This window comes from Sapajus apella, unplaced genomic scaffold (genome assembly GCF_009761245.1).
Source record: "Sapajus apella isolate SASKATOON/1434 unplaced genomic scaffold, GSC_monkey_1.0 scaffold128, whole genome shotgun sequence".
NCBI classification, from domain to species: Eukaryota; Metazoa; Chordata; class Mammalia; order Primates; family Cebidae; genus Sapajus; species Sapajus apella.
In genome coordinates this window covers 3,935,946-3,953,142 of record NW_022437068.1, presented here as the reverse complement: position 1 = coordinate 3,953,142, position 17,197 = coordinate 3,935,946, and the positions used below count along the sequence as shown (strand labels likewise).

Genomic DNA, 17,197 nt, shown 5'->3' with positions numbered 1-17,197 from the left:
GGAGACTTTGAGGCCTTGCTGGGGTATGGTGCCTGCAGCTGGCTGCCTGGATCTGCTGGCTACCTCAGGCCCTGCTTACACCAAGCTCTGGAGGAGGGAGTGATGCATTATTGAGTGCCTTCCTAGTTCTTTCCTCCTAAGACACTGATGTTACTATCACTTTAGTTATGCTAAGGTGGAGGTTTCAGCCTCCAGAAGACAGTAGAGCCCTCTAGGGTCACCTTAAGAACAGATTTAGCTAGGCTGGGTGTGGTGGCTCATGCCTGTAATCCCAACACTTTGGGAGGCTGATGTGGGCAGATCATTTGAGCCCAGGAGTTTAAAACCGGCCTGGGCAATGTGGCAAGACCTTGTCCCTACAAAAAATACAAAAGTTAGCTGGGTGTGGTGTTATGCATCTGTAGTCCCAGCTATTTGGGAGGCTGAGGTGGGAGGATCTCTTGAGCCTGGGAGGTCGAGGGTATAGTGAGTCATGGCCGTGCCACTGCACTCCAGCCTGGGCCACAGAGCAAGACTGACTCAAGAAAAAAAATTTTAAGGCTGGGCGCATTGGCTCACGCCTGTAATCCCTGAACTTTAGGAGGCCGAGGTGGGCAGATCACGAGGTCAGGAGATTGAGACCATCCTGGCTAACACCGTGTAACCTGTCTCTACTAAAAATACAAAAAATTAGCCAGGCATGGTGGCACGCGCCTGTGGTCCCAGCTACTCTGGAGGTTGAGGCAGGAGAATCACTTGAACCTGGGAGGCGGAGGTTGCAGTCAGTAGAGATCGTGCCACTGCAGTCCAATGTGGGTGACAGCAAGACTGTCTAAAAAAAAAATTTTTTTTAAATAGGTTTAATTATAAAGTGAAGGACCACTTGGATCATGGACCCCTAGAAACTCAGCCAAGGAGACTTGACTTTATCTGATACAGGCAAGCAGTGGTTAAAATAATTAAAAAAGGATGGTGGTGATTGGAAGAGCAGGACTGAAGTTTTCATTCCTCTACCTACTGGGGCCTTGACCAAGTCTTAAATAAGCTTTCTGGGTCTGTAACTGAAACTGTAAAATGGGGAAAAGGCTGCCTTTTTTGCCACATGAAGTAGCTGGCTGGTGAAATGTCACACTACAATGTGTTTCATTAACTGTTGGAGATTTTCACATTAAATTGAGCCCATTTGGATCTTTTACATTTGATGCTCAAGTTTGATTTTGTACCAGACCTGTGTTTGGGGTGATGGCCTGTGGGGGGTGGGAGGGGATGGTGGGCAGGAGTCTGATGTATAACGGACAGATGTTCCTTGAGTGACTACAGACTTCTGAAGGGGGTGTTTAATTGAAATCTAGCGGCTTGTCTCTCTGCCATCAGCATTTTGGAGGGTGGGCGGACAAAAGCTCTCTCTGAGAGCCCTCCTGCTGCTGGTTTCAGTTTCCCACCCAACTTGACTGCAGTCTTGACCTTGACACCAGCTGCCTGGGCTTTCTACTTGGCCGCAAGGGCTCTTCAGAAAGCACCTAGTTCCTTTTGGTCTTTATCTGCACTTTAGGTCTCCATAGCCTGTGACACAGAAAGCCTTCCTCTAACACCCAAAGAGGCTAACCAGCAGGAACGTCCTAAGCCAAGAGTGGTGACCTCTCTCTAGACAGAATAAATGTCTAGTCCCTAATGGGACAGAAAACCAGGGTTTGAGTTCAGGCTTGACACAGGAGTGATGGGTGTAAGGTGGACAGCCCAGACCCTGAAGGGATGTGTGTGGAGGCAGCAGCCATTCTTGTGGTGCAGTTACTTACTGCTTGTGTGGCTGGCTTCACGGGCAGCAGATAATTTGTGGAAATAAACACCATTTTCTTTTTTGTCCCTTATAGGCTACTTGACCCTGGATAGTTTCTCTTTAAACCTTTGTCTTTCTCTATTTTGTTTAGTAGTATAAAAGATGGGTTTAAAATGTACAGAAATGGGAAAAAATTGGAGAAAATGTGAGGATTTTGTAATTGATACATGTTCTTAATCTTATTTGAATAAGCAGTGTTCACCAGCATTTTTCTTCTGAAATGACCACGTTTCTTCTCTTTGAGGCACCTGGCAGTGCCATCTAAACCTGTATCTGCATGGTCCCAGTTACTCAGGAGGCTGAGTCAGGAAGACTGCTTGAGCCCACGAGGTTGAAGCTGCAGTGCACTCCAGCCTTGGTGACAGAGCAAGGCTCTAGCTGGCTGCCAGTGAATTCTGTTGTGCATCTGACTTTGGACCTCAGAATCCTCACCTGGAACATGAGAGGTGAGATATGAATATGTTCTAACTAACTTCTGGAACTTATTTTTACCCTTGATAATCACACATATCCTTAGAGAATGAGCTTGCCAGTTTAAGGCCTGTCTGTAATGACACCTGAGTGGTCAGCAGCCCAACTGTGTTCTGCTCCAGAAACATCTGTGTGGCTTTCCTAGTTCCACACCAAGGAGCTGCCCTGCTGCTGGGTGGATGTAGAAACTGTCCTGCCAGGGTTTCCCGCTAAAGGCATTAACAAATCCAGTGGGCCACAGAGGGCCCAATCCCCCTTGGCCACTAAGGCTAAGGTAGGAGCTGGAGAGCTGTAGAGACAGTACCACCAGGATGCTTCATCTCCGTGACAAAGGAGAGTGCTGCATTGTCTGGGGGCCAGGGTTCACTATTATGAAGAAAAATGAGGAGCAGGATGCACGTTAGTCTTTAATTCACTTTTAATAGTATAAACCTCATTTAGGTAGTAGTATTAAGCCACAACAATAATGCCACATTGAAACAGCATTTAATAAAATGCATAAAGCTAATTCATGCACTGCAATACTCTATATACAAACACAACAATGCAAATTCTTCTTCAAGACTGAAGACATTGATTAGATATAAAATTCAGTTTAAAAACAACATGCTATTTTTTAAATGCCATCACATAAACAAAGTGATTTCACAGGGAGAAGAAAGCTGTATAAAGCTGCAGCTCTCAACAGGTTTTAAACCTGGCATTAAAATGTAATGGCATAACCAATATTTTTTATATTGTGAAGGGCAGAGGTTACAGAAACGGTCCCAAGAAAATCTAACACCCAAATTTTCCTTTGATAGATGCCTTTAAAAGGGCTGGTAATGCAGTTACATTCTAACAGAGAAGTCCAAACTACAAGTAAAAACTACAGCTTGTACTGTGAAAAATGTGCAGCTTTTCAGTTATAAAACTAGTTGAACACTGGTTTACAAGATAATCTGTAGAACAGAGAGACTGTAGAAAAATATTCCAGCACTTGAGTTGTGTGTGGCAGCAGCATTTGAGTCCATGAATGCTATGGTTGTTAAAATAATTGATTATACTTTCCTAAAGAAAAGCCATTTTTTTAATGTAAAGTCTACTACTTCCAAATGTTATCCAAACACTAAACTTTAACAGTCTATCAATCAATAAATGTTGAGCATTTTTTTCTATGTTGCATGTACAAATACCAAGACACCAAAATTATTGGCTTCTTAACTGAAAGTATAGCTGGGCATTAAAAATATATGACGTTTTTCTCCCCCGCAAAGATACCTTTTTTAAGCTCACATTTTGGTTTTAGATTGCTGTTAAGATAAATAGCCCCAAAGGAAATTTTTTATTTCAATTCATTTAGAGACTGTGACGCTTCTATTTTCATTTTAAGTAGAAAGCCACTTCCAATAGTGTGATTGTCACGACAGGCTATGACAGGGAAAGGTCGTACAATCTTGTGGGATGAGGCCAATGAAGTAGCAGAAGCTTTCTCTACATCAAAAACAGGGAAGCTGAAGGCTAAATAACCCACTGTCTCACAAAAGGCACTGAGTACTATGGTCTCATAAAGTGTGTTTAACACATTTCAATAACTTATTTTTAAAAGAAAAAGAGCAACCTGTGGATTATGTGAGTTTTTGCAGTGATCCAGTGATTCCTTCCAGCAGGCCCCTGCTTCCCAGGTCCATGAGCACTACTGCTGGGCCGGGCCCTGGCTCTCTAGGGCTGAGTCTCACCAAGTCTCAGTTTAAGGCCAGATTAAGGGGTAAAATTCATCAGAATAGACCTGGACAAGGAAAATTTGGTATCTGTAGCTTTAAGGACACACATACCCATATTAAAATGTAATTTTTATCTGAAAATTTAAAATCATAATTTACAGAAAGGAATTAAGTCTGTGGATTTCATTCACATGCTTACAGTTAGAGAAGTAACTTGCGATTTGTAGCTTATATGGCACAAAGGTTAGCCATCAATGTCCATGCTTAATTTTAAAGAATACTTGGTAGGTTATTTTTAATTGGCGATAGATAGATGGGAATTTCTATTTGTTTACTCACAGGACAGTACCCAAAATCTTGCTGACTGAGCACAGAGCAAGCCTGGAACATTGCTACCATCTTTGGGAGTCAGGCCTCACTTACACAGAGCGTTCTGAATCTTTGACCATAATGCCTGTCTCTGGGCTGCTCAATAGAGCTGAGTAGCTGGGAAGGCTGATGGCTCAACTCAACTGCCAAGTTCCTTCCAGGTAGGCCATGAATAGGTGCACAAAAAAATTCCTATTTAGTTTTAGATATTAAGATAAACTGTCTTCCAACTTCCTGGCTCTTGTCTGAACCTAAAAACATAAAGAAATGTCACCCTGTCAGAACGTTTTCTGCCTGGAATTATTCCTTGTGCAGAATGGAAATTCTGACGTCATGGCCCTTCCCAGGCACGCTCACCCAAAGGAAAATGGAGTGAAGAAATCACCAGCAAATCTTCCCTGCTGAGGGACCTTGCAACACCCACATCAGTTTACGTTAGCAACTTTATCAAAAACTCTCTTTAAAACATAAGGAAAGTTTGGATACATGTCTGTATACATAATATACATCTATGTACACATACACACACTATATACACTGTACATATAGAGGGGATATAAACACATGTACATTCATTCAGTCTTGCAGCCTAGTAACCTGTACACGCACAATGCTGCTGAAGGGACCCAGGGCTGGACATGTGAAGTGCACGCTGGCGGGAGGCACACAATGAGGAGGTCCACACCCTGCGTACAAAAGACCCAAACCAACCCTGTCTCAATGAAGGGTTGGCTTTTAAAATTTACATCAAAGTTAAGACATTTTCAAAGAGCCGCATAACCAAGAGAATGGAAGCTGGAAAAAGGAAGCACATGGGGCATCTGCTTTGCTGGCTGAGGCATTCCCAGGGCCCAATGGGCACCACCCTCTCTGGGAGAAGACTGGCTGTCAGATGATGAGACTTTCCATGATCTGGACTTAGAGAAGCAAATGTTACCTATGACCCCATTGCATGTAAAGTCATTTACACTGGAAAGTTGCAACAAACTTCTGGACTCCAATGACATCAGGTCTCAGAACATGGATGCACAGATGTGGTATGAACTGCTGACTGCAGCCAGGGGCTGGAAGCCCTGCAGAGGGAGGGCTGTGACAAGACTGCTCTGCAGGAAATGTCCTTAAAGGACTATGAGAGTAAAAGCCCTAGAAACAGCTAGAGTCCTTAGAATTTTTTGCTCCTTGCCATAACTATCCCCCAGACAAGACAGCCAAGTATGTATGTAGCGTGAATACTGCCATGAGATTAGGGAGCCCAAGGCATCCATGGTTCCACCAGGCTTAGTGTCCTAATTGCCTCAGAAGAGTCCACATTCAATACTGACAATGACAAGCTAAAAATCAGTCCCTCTTTTGAGGGCAGTTACACAACACATCTTACAAGTGACGACACCTGAAATTAAAGCCCAGAACAGCAAAAGAACCTCATACAACAGCCTTATGGCAAGGGTTAGACAAATAATGGAACCCTGCAGGACACACACACACAGAAATGTCAAATTTGGAGAGTATGGTAGGTAACATACTTCCTTAAAAACACCTTCCAGGAGTAACTTGAAAAGTATTACTTGCTCAACTAATTTGGTCTTTCAAAAAAATCTCTTCCTGTCCTTTTATGTTAATGTGTAATGATCTCCACCAATTTCAACATTTATCTGTCTTAACCCAACATTACCTGAGATACTTCTGGAAAAGAGCCCACTTAACTAAGAGATGACAGCATGTGTCTGTTCCACCTCTCTGAGCCAGCTGCTTCTCCTCACTAAGGGAGAGCGGCCAGGCCAGTAGAAGAGGAAGCATGATGTGGTGCTGTGGAGTTCAGCAGCCAGAGGACACGTCTCACTTCATGAAACCCAGAGTTTCACAAACTGCTAACAACGGTTGTAAGCACTGTGAAAGATGGAGCTCAAATATTTGGTTTGGGATCTCTTTAATTCTTGACTTTGGGCTAACTTTCCTTAACAAACCTGACAGGAGCTGAAATGGACCTGCAGTCAAAGGCTTGAAATGAGTTCAAGCACCAAGAATTCAGCTTATGTGGACATGATCCTTAAAGAAAAGGCCACTTCAATCTAAGGCCAAGAGGATCTGAGAAACTGACAAAGTAGTGTTCAAAACCCAAAACCAGCCATCACCAGCAAAGGGACTTAACGAGCAAGACCAGGTTAGAATCAGCACCTTCCCAAGCAAAATCACATTTTCTGCAAGGCTGTTTCACCAGAGCCCAAGACTTCTTTATCCACCTGAGTCTAAATGGCCTACTGGCTGCCACTGAGTGACCTGGAAATGAGAAGAGGGGCTGGTGGAGACCTTTATACCAACACCAAGAACTGGGATCTGAAAGCTGTTATGTGTATATTCCCAAGAACTGCAACATGGCCCTCATGCTCACACTCAAGAATCAAAAGGACAGAAGGCGGGCAACAATCTGTGTAAAGCAGAGATGAAACAAACCTGCCGCAATTCCATTTTCTCAGCCGTTTTTTTGTCTTAATTTTGAAACTGAAAACACATCAGGGTTAGAAAAGTAAAAATTAAGCTGGCAAAATTAAATCCTTTCCATCAGTTTATAATGGCCACCCCCACTATTCTCAAAATTTGTTGCCAAGGCAAGAAGTAGAAAATGATACAATTAAATCTAAAGAATTCAGAAGTTGGAGATATTGTTCCCACTTACCCCACTAATAGTGACTTGCGTAAAGTGCTGCTAACCCTTCGGAATCAAGCATTCTGTTCTGCCTTGAGCCTGCAACAGCTTCCATTGCCTGCACCCCCGTGCAACCACATGTGTGGCACCAGCCTGAGCCAGATCAGAGCACCTGTGAGGCAGGGGAGTGTTTGGGGATCTTTTTTGATACCATCTGATTAACAAATCAACAGGCAAACTTAACCCGACAAGGTGCTTTTTCTTAATCTGGACTATTCAAAAGAGAAAACACTTGACCTGGTCTTCCACATGCCATGTTTCTCAAACAGGAAGAGCTTGCTATTTATTCACATCCATGAGAATTTATGGGTGTTGAAAGTTAGACATAACTTTCTTATCAGCATACTCTGTTCTTGCTGTAAACTCTGATTGCTATAATTTATGAGGAAAAAGACTATCGCCTTGGGAATGGGAATAGTGGGTTGTTTTTAAGGAGCAGGCAGCCTGCATTTAAAATGCTCTGGGGTGGTCGGCTGGCACACACCTGGGGGAACCAAAGTGCATGGTGTGCTAATATTAACAGACTTGCCAACAGAGATGCTGAGTCTGCACACATTTTTAAAATCTCTGGTATTAAGGTCAACAGGAAAAACTATCCTGAAACCTTCCATCCAGTTTTACCAGGCTCCGGCCACTCTGGCTAGGTGGCACAGGAAGCTCCTGCCCAGCCCCACTCCAGCCTCACAGTTCTGACAGAACTGCATAAACATGAGTCCTTTTCAAGGGGGCATTTGGAGTAGAAAAGTCCTGGGAAGGTAACCCTCACACTCCAAGGCCACGCTCCTCCATCTGGACAAACACACAGGCACCCCCAATTGTATTGGAAGTACTGTCAAGGGCTCAAAATGCCAACCTTGTGCTTTTCGGTCAGAAGGCTCCATCTGCCATGAGCGCTGGACGTGACTTGGGGATGTTTGCACTTGCTAGAGGAATTGTACATCTCATTTGGCAGTTAATGTCTGATTAGTTGTACTCCAATTCAGACAACTAAGTCATCAAAGGAGAACCCCAGGTTCTAGAGGGATCTGTAGATGCGCATCAGAGACCAGGACCAAGTGGTCAGGGAACCTGACAAATGTCCGCTCTGTGGCTAGAAGCTTCTGGTCTGGGTCACCACCGACTGTGCCGCCACACTCTCACTTACTGCATGATGCAAATGAGCCATGTTTCCATTCACAGAATTCAGCTCAACCACAACATGTGCACACAATTAGGAATGATGCCTTTTCTTAAACATAAATGATTGTCTCCTGTACCCTAGTGAGTTTTCACAGAAATCATTAGCATTTCGGCAAAAGACATACACAGTTTTCCGTTTGCCCTGCCCACAGGCAAGATGTTACTAACATTACACATTGCTAAGTGCTTAGAAAGTGCTAATATTATTACCCTGGTAATTAGTATCTATAATTCCAAGGACTTTTTATATATATACACACACATACTATTCTCTTAGGTTCTTTCAGTTTTCTTTAATACTAGTCTCTGACGTTAGAAAACCTTTGTTTTTTGCCCTTTGAGAATTTCTAAATATAAATTGAGTTAAAAGATTGTTTCAAAATCTGCTGCTTCATCAAAAGGCATTAAAACATTTCTTGTCAGGAAAGGATCCTACTAGTCTTAATTGCTATTGTCTGGGATTAACAGATAAGGAAAAACCAGACAGGAAATGGCTAACATATGGAAATATTTGCACATACCAAAATACCACTACTTTACTTTTCTTTGTATGTGAACGGTCCTGGGAGGATTCTTTTGCTCCTTGGCAGGTGTGTGGTGTGCACTATAGACTGGCTCCGGTGATCTGGCCATTATACTCTGCTGTCTCCATCTTGAGGATGTAGGGGATTATGCTGTCTATCGAAACATTGCCAATGAGACCGGTAAAAAAAAGTTCTTCTGTTATGTTGGAGCTCATCAGCCTGAGTGCCGGCAGGCGAACGAGGATCCTGGCCAATCTGTAAAAGAGAGAGTCATTGGAAAAGGAGACTATTTGATACCCTTCAACCACAGCTCAGCACAGGCCCCTGGGGCCCTGTCTGAACTGCACAGAATCAAACCAAATGCATCCATCTACCCACCTCTCTTTTCTGATTTCAACAGTTCCTTTTAAAGAAATTTATCATGAGAAAAAACCAAACAAGTGAGTACAAAATGTATGTACACCCAAGACACCTCTGTTCCATGGGGCTCCTGCAGACTGAGGTCTGTGCAGGGGACACACTTTGGGGAAGGTGGGCCTGTGTGTCTTCCCATGCTGTCAATTTTGTTCCAATGTTTATTTTAGGGGGATATGATGGGGAGGGAAATACTTTACTTGAAAGGGTCTCACAAATTCATGTAGCTTCCGTTAGGTCAGAAGCTGTCACAGGAAAGCATTCTTCCATCCTTGACTGAAAAGCCTGTCAATGCATTCTGCCCTTTGGCAGATCTGAAAACTTTCCTGTCTAAATCTCCATGAGAAAAGCTAATTTATATATATATATATGGCTACACATTCATTACAAATAATATCGTTAATTTTCACCCAAATAAACTTTTTTCCATCAGTTTATCTGAAGGTAAAATGACTTTATACAACTCATACACTCCTTTATAGGGGTCAGGTTTGATTTCTGTCAATGAGAACTTTTCTGTCAAGTACTCTAGCACTGCTGCTTCAATGGATACTGACCAGAGGAGCAGACCTTTCAAACTATTCTGGATAAGGCAATCTCCATGAGAACTCAAACCTCATGTACAGTGTTAGCCCCGGAACAAGCCATACAGCATCTGCTCCAACTTTTCCAATTAAAGAATAGCAATCTGAGGCCACAGTCACAGTCACACAGCAATGCCATAATCAGCCGCAGTCCTGGCCCTCCTGCTGGCACTCTCTATGCCGCCTCTAGAATTCAAGAATTCTCTCTAGCTCTTGGGAGCTTGGAAAAAAACAAAACTCAAGAATTAGAGTGTGATCCAATGGAGGCTCTATCAGGCTGCTAAAAATGGAAAGGCTAACATAACTTATATTTGAAACTATAGACTCAACCACACTCTTTGCTGCCCCAAGCAAGAGCGTGTACCTAAATGACTCACCGGTAGGTATCTTCCGAGTAGGTTTTCTGAACATAGTCCTGCAACTCCATCTGTGCCTTTTCTTGGAATTTTTCAATCTGGCTTGTGCTGGTCAAACCTGGATGATCTGAAAACAGAAAAGTACCTCCAAATTCCCTCTGAATTTGAAAAGTCTCACTTGCAGACTTCTTAGTATTTTTAGTCAAACTTCTGCAAACTTCTCAAGTATTAACAAACTGAATTCAAAGACTGATCTAGTTTAGATATTAGAATGCTGGGTTTTCCTGTTTTCTGCCCAGGCCTGAAGTTCCTGGGAGGGGGTCGGGGACCCTGAGTAGATGCCAGCCTGAGCAGTCCCACCTGGTTGGTTCCAGACATCTGGCTTCCTACTACCCTAGAAAACATAGTTTTAAAAACTATCACATAAAATTAGAAATTGTCATTTACTTTCTAAATATTTAATTATATAATTTGTCTCAATTAGCTATTTTGTTGTTAGTGAGCGGAGGGCTGGGAAGGAAGAGGAAAAGGTTAAGTTGTGTCCAACCCCTACTGTGAGGTCAGCAGTCAGCCTGAGTGACTTCTTCAGAGACCTTGAGAGAACAGCTGAGGGAAGTGAGGCCAGCCCAGACATCCTGATCGCTGCCTCTTCATCTCCTGTGAACATACCTTTTATCATGCTCTGCAGCAGCTGCTGCTACTGCTATACACATTCTGTGCAAACAGGTAGAGCTTCAATGTGTACTGGATTATATATGCTAATAAAACTTGGAAACTCCTAAGAGCCAAAAACAGAAAAAAAAAGGATATCGGGTGGTAGCACACTTTTGTATGCTGTAGTCTTGTTTGGCCAATGGTTTAATTAGGACACAAATCTATTCAGTGCGTGACATCAGGCACTGGAACATATTTCTTTGGGGCTGTAAAGGCAAGAATTAACAGCATTTATGTATTTATGTTATCTAGCAAAACATCTAGGTCACATATAATCTGCAGGGCTCTTTCTACACCACTGATGACAACATGTTCATGTTCAGAAACATCAGTAGATACAGGTGGAAAAGGGTCATGCATCCCCACTGCATATCTTACCGGGGCTAAAGAGAACTATAGCTTTAAGGTATGCATACTCATAGCCGTCTATATCCAGCTTCGCCATGCTGTTACAGAACTCTTGCAGCTTCCAGATGTGCTCCATGACTTGCTTTATCCGGTCCCCAGAAAGTTTATCTAGAAACCAAGATCACAAATCTCTGAGAAAGGTGGGTAAGAACAATAAAACTAGCTTATTTGAGGGCCACAGATGGAAAGAAATGGGACGATTTCACATTTAAAAATAAGTAATCTCAAGATGAACAAGAGCTTCATTTTCCAGCTGCAGTTGAAGTGACAAGAGGTATGCAAAGTCTGCTCCAATATGGGTTCTACCTCGATAATGAATTCCTAGACCAGTGATTCTTCCTGGCCCTGCTGCCAGGCAGCTCCCTTGGCCTGAGGCAGGATGCCTCAGCCTCCCGAGTAGCTGGGATTACAGGTTCCCGTCACCACACCCAGCTAACTTTTTGTATTTTTAGTAGAGATGGGGTTTCGCCATGTTGCCTAGGCTGGTTTCAAACTCCCGAGCTCAGGCAATCTGCCCACCTCAGCCTCCCAAAGTGCTGGGATTACAGGCGTAAGCCACCATGTCCGGCCTTTTATTTTTGGTATTTTTAGTAGAGATGGGATTTCACCATGTTGGCTAGGCTGGTCTTGAACTCTTGACCTCCGATGATTCCCCCGTCTTGGCCTCCCAAGTGCTGGGATTACAGGTGTGGGCCACTGTGCTTGGCCTGTGCCCTTGTTTTTGTACTTACTGTTTCATTTGGAGCAAGCCAGGGACCTTATCAGGGCCTCAGTTCCTCCATATGGAAAAATGAGGTAATAGTCCCTAATTTATAGGGTTGTGAGGATCTTTGAACTATTATACATGAGAAAAGTAACCTATCAATGAAGACGAAAATATCAGCTGTGATTATTCTGAAAAGATCACCACTAAATGCCTATCAAGAAATTGACCTTTTCCATTTTTTTCTTCATATTAATTATATGAAGAGTGCAGTCTGGCAGAAATTTACATATTCTGACTGATAACGGTCCTGTAACATTGATTCATTCATTCATTCATTGAGATGGGTTCTTGCTCTGTTACCCAGGCTGGAGTACATGGCATGATCACAGCTCACCATGGCCTCAAACTCTGGACTCAAGCAATCCTCCTGCCTCAGCCTCCTGAGGCCTGGCTAATGTTTTGTATTTTTCAAGAGACAAGGTCTTGTTATGTTGCCCAGGCTGGTCTCAAACTCCTGGGCTCAAGTAATCCTCCTGCCTGACCTAACAAAGGATTAGAGGCATGAGCCACCACGCCCAGTCCAAAGGTTCCATAACTTAAAAGTCAAATTACCCTCAGCCTATGGATACTGTGGGACACTGAGGCTAGCCAATATGCTATGGTGCCAGCCTGGGTCAACAAAGATGTCTTTGACATGGGCCTCCAACCAGGGCTGGGCTCTGCTCCATGGCCACCAGGCTAGACCAAGACACACCCCAGCCCCAAGTCCCTGGACCCTACCTTCCTGGATGCTGTTCTGCAGGTGGTTGACGATAGCGGCTAGGATGGTGGAGAGACTCATGACCTGGGCACACTGGGCCAGGCCGAGGGTGAAGAGCTCATTCCAGCAGGCCCGCACCAGGCTGGTGTTGCAGTCCTGCCTGGGGATATAGAGATGAGGCTGAGTGTGGTATATGTTGGCATTTCTCCAAGGTTGTGGGGCATGCAGGCACTAAGTCCCAGCATTTCCCAAACAGGTAAATTGAGCAAGTATTTGCTGAAGTGCTATTCAGGATCATTCTCCAAGAAAATGATGAAATCTATGACTAAGTCTATGAATGTTGTAACTAAAGTTTTTCTGATAATCAACTATTCTCTTAAAAAACATTCTTTAGACTTAAATAATGAGAAATTTTAATAGGTATGGCCAAACCTTCATTTCCTACAGCCTTCTAAAGCCTCAGCATCCTGGCTCTGCTCTGCTCCAGGAGATGGTATCAGTTACTTAGGTCCTTCACCCAAGGTCATTAAGAGGCTGCAGGGCAGAAACATACCCTGCATACCTTGTAGGGCAGGAGGCAGGCTCTGTGCTGGAGCTGAGACTGACGCAGGGAGGATGGGGGTCCAGTTAAGGCCGCTTCCAGCCCTGCCCTGGCTAAATTCTACTCAGGTTAGTCAGCAAGGTTGGCGTATCATAAAACACTACATCCTTATTCTCAGAAATCCCAAATGGCACTCCCTCACCTGTCTCAAGATTTCAGGAGGTCAAAGAAACTGGGCTGTCTTGACAACACTGTTTTCTCCAGTTGCCTCAAGGGTGGCCCAGCCACAGGAGGGCAGTGAGAACCAGGGCTACTGCACTGTGTCACTCCCAAATGCCCCAGATGTACATCTAGCATTTTACTATGATCACTGCACCCTGGACATTAACTTATGAAAAACAGTACATGAAATGTAACTAAAACCACTTTAAATGTGGTAGCACATTTTATCTAGCCCGGGCTGAGAAATTGGAGGAAGTTCCAAATTACCCAACTAGAAAAAGTATACTCAGGGCAGTGGGTGGACCATGTTTTAACTCCAGTTAGAAAATCTGAGGTACCTACCAGTACTAATAACTGTAGACTGTGGTGTTATTAAAAAAACAACTGCCTGAAGTTACACCACCTACCACGTGGTAGCAAGGGGTAGGCTATTCTCCAAAGAGCTAACAATGAAACTCCTAATACTTGTTTAGCAGTCATCACCTATCTAGTTCTCCCTGGAGAATGAGACAATTCTGTCTGCCTTTTCTTTAATAATGGAAGGAGGTGACCATTCTAACAACTACTTAGGACATATCCCATACCAACTGACCACAGAACCACACTGCCTTCTGCTGAGTCCCTTGCATGCCAGGCACTGAGCTTTATAGATCTTAAACCCATGCAAGGCTTCTACAATGAGAAACTGGAGGCTCAGAGAGGTACAGTGACTTGCACAAGGCCACACAGCTGACAAGGGCTATTCTTATGGCCCGACAACCAGGTCTGTTTGCCCCAAACCCAACAGTATAACCTACTAGACAACCCTGCCCTCCATTCTAGTGTTTTCCACATATTACCTAAGGATGGTTACTCTGCAATATGCATTAACTCTCACAGTATTTCCATTTTTATATGGTTACTTATCTTTCAACCAGACTGCCAGCCACCTGATGACACGATGGCAGTTACACGAGCTACACAGCACTTGGCACACTGGCAGAGCCAATGTTGGGATTTAGAGGAGAAATAAACAAAAGTAGTGCTCAAGAAAGCAAGAAAAGGGGGGCTTCCTGCAGAGATGACACCAGGGTCTGTACTACTCAATGTGACGGTTGGCACTGTGGCTTGTGAGAGAATGTAAATCAGTGTTTGAGGAAACAGCTGATTCACATTCACTTTATGAAAGCTAGGCACAGTTCCCGACCTGGCTTCAGTTTGAGAGTCACACTGTGCCATAGCACAGTGCGAAGGACTACCCTTGCCTTCTACATTCTTCTCTATCCTCAGCTCCCAGTACCAAATCCTTGGTGTACGTAGGAGACTCCGTAAAGGTTTAAGGAACACTGCAAAACTGGCAACTGGTAACCCTGTTACCAGTCCACTAACTATACTTAAAGAAACTCGCAGTCCTTTGAATGAGGTTATAGGAACAGTCAAACTAGAAGAAGGGCCCTCAGAGTTCTTCCAGGTCATTCCTAGGGAGAGGAAGGCCCTCGTCCAAGGATACATGCAGAGAAAAGTGGCCACTTACCCAAGTGCCTGAAAGGCTGGGATTGACCGAGCCCAGTGCATTGAGAGGAACAGCAGACGGGACGCAGACTCACAGATGTAGTGCACATTGAGGTACTCTGGCATCGGGCTGGGCATTGTAAGCTGGAAAAGAGAAAGCACATGGCATAGGAGGTGAAGGAAGGACAGGCGATGGCTTTGTCTGTCAACGTGTATCCCTGTCATGCTTCAATAACAGTGGCATCTAGAGTCACTCTCTGTGAAGTCCCCTGCAGTGGGGGCTTGCATAGACTCCCCATGTCTTCTTCCTCAGTGAACTAAGGGTCTAATGGGCCTTGGAATGTGGTCCATAAGCCTAAGGCGATCTTCCCAGCCAACTCACACAAAAACATACTCCTCAAGTCTTACCTCGGCTAAATTGTTATTTGTTCTATGGCAACTCCATTTTGACCCATAGGTTAAGGTCTAAATTAAATCTGGGGAATAGGGGCCAGGTGCAGTAGCTCATGCCTATAATCCCAGTACTTTGGGAGGTTGAGGCAGGCAGATCACCTGAGGTCAGGAGTTTGAGACCAGCCTGGCCAACATAGTGAAACCCCGTCTCTACTAAAAATATAAAAATTAGCCAAGTGTGGTGGTGTGCGCCTATAATCCCAGCTACTTGGGAGGCTGAGGCAGGAGAATCGCTTGAACCTGGGAGGCGGAGGCTGTGGTGAACCAAGATCATACCACTGCACTCCAATATGGGTGACAGAGTGAGACTCAGTCTCAAAAAAATAAAAATAAAAAATAAATCTGGGTAATGGGCTAACTTCATGGGCTAGCAGGCACTTTGGTAGATGGTCTTAAGATAGCAGTGAGCAACAGCTAAGCAGCACTCGTGGTAGGGGATGATATCCCATGATTAGAATGTTGGGCTAGGCTCCAGGAATTTCATTATCTAGAAGGGGCTCCAATGCCTTTGAAGCTGGAATCGTACTGGTGACCTGTTTCTTAGGTAACTTTGGTAAACTAGGAGCAGGGACCTAACTTCCTAAGTGACTCTAGTAAAAAAATGCTGGGTCAGGCGCAGTGGCTTTTGCCTGTAATCCCAGCACTTTTGGAGGCCAAAGCGGGAGGATTGCTTGAGGCCAAGTGTTTGAGACCAGCTTGGGCAACATATTGAGGACCCTGTCTCTACAAAAAATAAAAATAAAAATTAGCTGGGCATGGTGGTGCATGCCTGTAGTCCTAGCTACTTGGAAGGCTGAGGCAGGAGGGTCACTTGAGCCCAGGAGTTCAAGCCCAGGAGTTTGAGGTTACAGCGAGCCACAATTACCTAGACTTCAGACTAAATGAGTATTTGTTAAAAAAAAAAAAATATATTGGGGAATTAGGACGACTCAGCAGTCTGGAGACCCAGAGACTGAGGGCTTCAGGTGCCCTCTGAATGTCCTGTAGAAAAAGCAAGACCAGTGAAAGAGGGCACGAGGAAGACCCGTGAGGCCTTAACAGCACTCTTCAAGGGATCTGCTTTCTGTGGCTCTAGAGGGCATAGTAGTCAGGATCAATGGCTGGCTACCTGCTTGTTGTAGATTTTATAGCGTTTCTGTGACACAGAGAAGAGACAAAAGGGCCTGCCTGAGCCCACGGGGCAGCCAGGCTGTCACAGAAAGGCAGGGACAAAGCAGTCAGAACAGCAGTTACCCTCAGCAATTACCAATACGTCAGCCTGTCTTAGCAATGATGGGCCACGCCTCTTCAGGGTTACCTTCAGAAACAAATGGCACTGTGAGCAAAGGACAAGTGAAAATACTTCATAATGCGACTATCATTCTGGAACACAAGATCCAGCTTGAAGTCATAATATCAAATGCCACAGTTCGCAGATGAGTTCACTCCAAGGTTTAATTTTTATTTTTTGATACAGAGTTTCACTTGTTGCCCAGGTTGGAGTGCAGTGGCACAATCTTGGCTCACTGCAACCTCTGCCTCCTGGGTTCAAGCGATTCTCATGCCTCAGCCTCCCGAGTAGGTGGGACTGCAGGCGTGCGCCTCCATGCCTGGCTAATTTTTGTAGTTTTAGTAGAGATGTGATTTCACCACATTGGCCAGGCTAGTCTTGAACTCCTGACCTTAAAAGTGATTAAGTGATCTCCGTGCCTTGGCCTCCCAAAGTGTTGGGATAATAGTTGTGAGTCACCGCGCCTGGCCCCAAGGTTTGATTTTTTTTTTTTTTTTTTTTTTTTTTTTGTT

General features: G+C 44.3%; 1 protein-coding gene and 1 long non-coding RNA gene across 14 annotated transcripts in view; one reads left to right on the top strand and one right to left on the bottom strand.

Annotated features, from left to right (window-relative positions):
- Window positions 1-2,317: 2,317 nt before the first annotated feature.
- On the top strand, window positions 2,318-9,996 carry LOC116539424. The gene is made up of 2 exons (XR_004264039.1): window positions 2,318-4,520; window positions 8,833-9,996. It is a non-coding gene; the product is annotated as an uncharacterized LOC116539424 (long non-coding RNA).
- The window catches only part of NR2C2 (nuclear receptor subfamily 2 group C member 2), a 90,139-nt gene continuing 75,629 nt past the window's right edge, over window positions 2,688-17,197 (bottom strand). For all 13 annotated transcript variants that reach the window (XM_032262356.1, XM_032262353.1, XM_032262350.1 and 10 more), the window contains 5 exons: window positions 14,985-15,106; window positions 12,729-12,868; window positions 11,213-11,350; window positions 10,142-10,247; window positions 2,688-9,021 (listed from right to left, as the gene is read on the bottom strand). In XM_032262356.1, coding sequence (XP_032118247.1) covers window positions 8,847-9,021; window positions 10,142-10,247; window positions 11,213-11,350; window positions 12,729-12,868; window positions 14,985-15,106 — 681 coding nt within the window. In that variant the 3' untranslated portion in view covers window positions 2,688-8,846. The remainder of the gene's footprint in view (window positions 9,022-10,141; window positions 10,248-11,212; window positions 11,351-12,728; window positions 12,869-14,984; window positions 15,107-17,197) is intronic.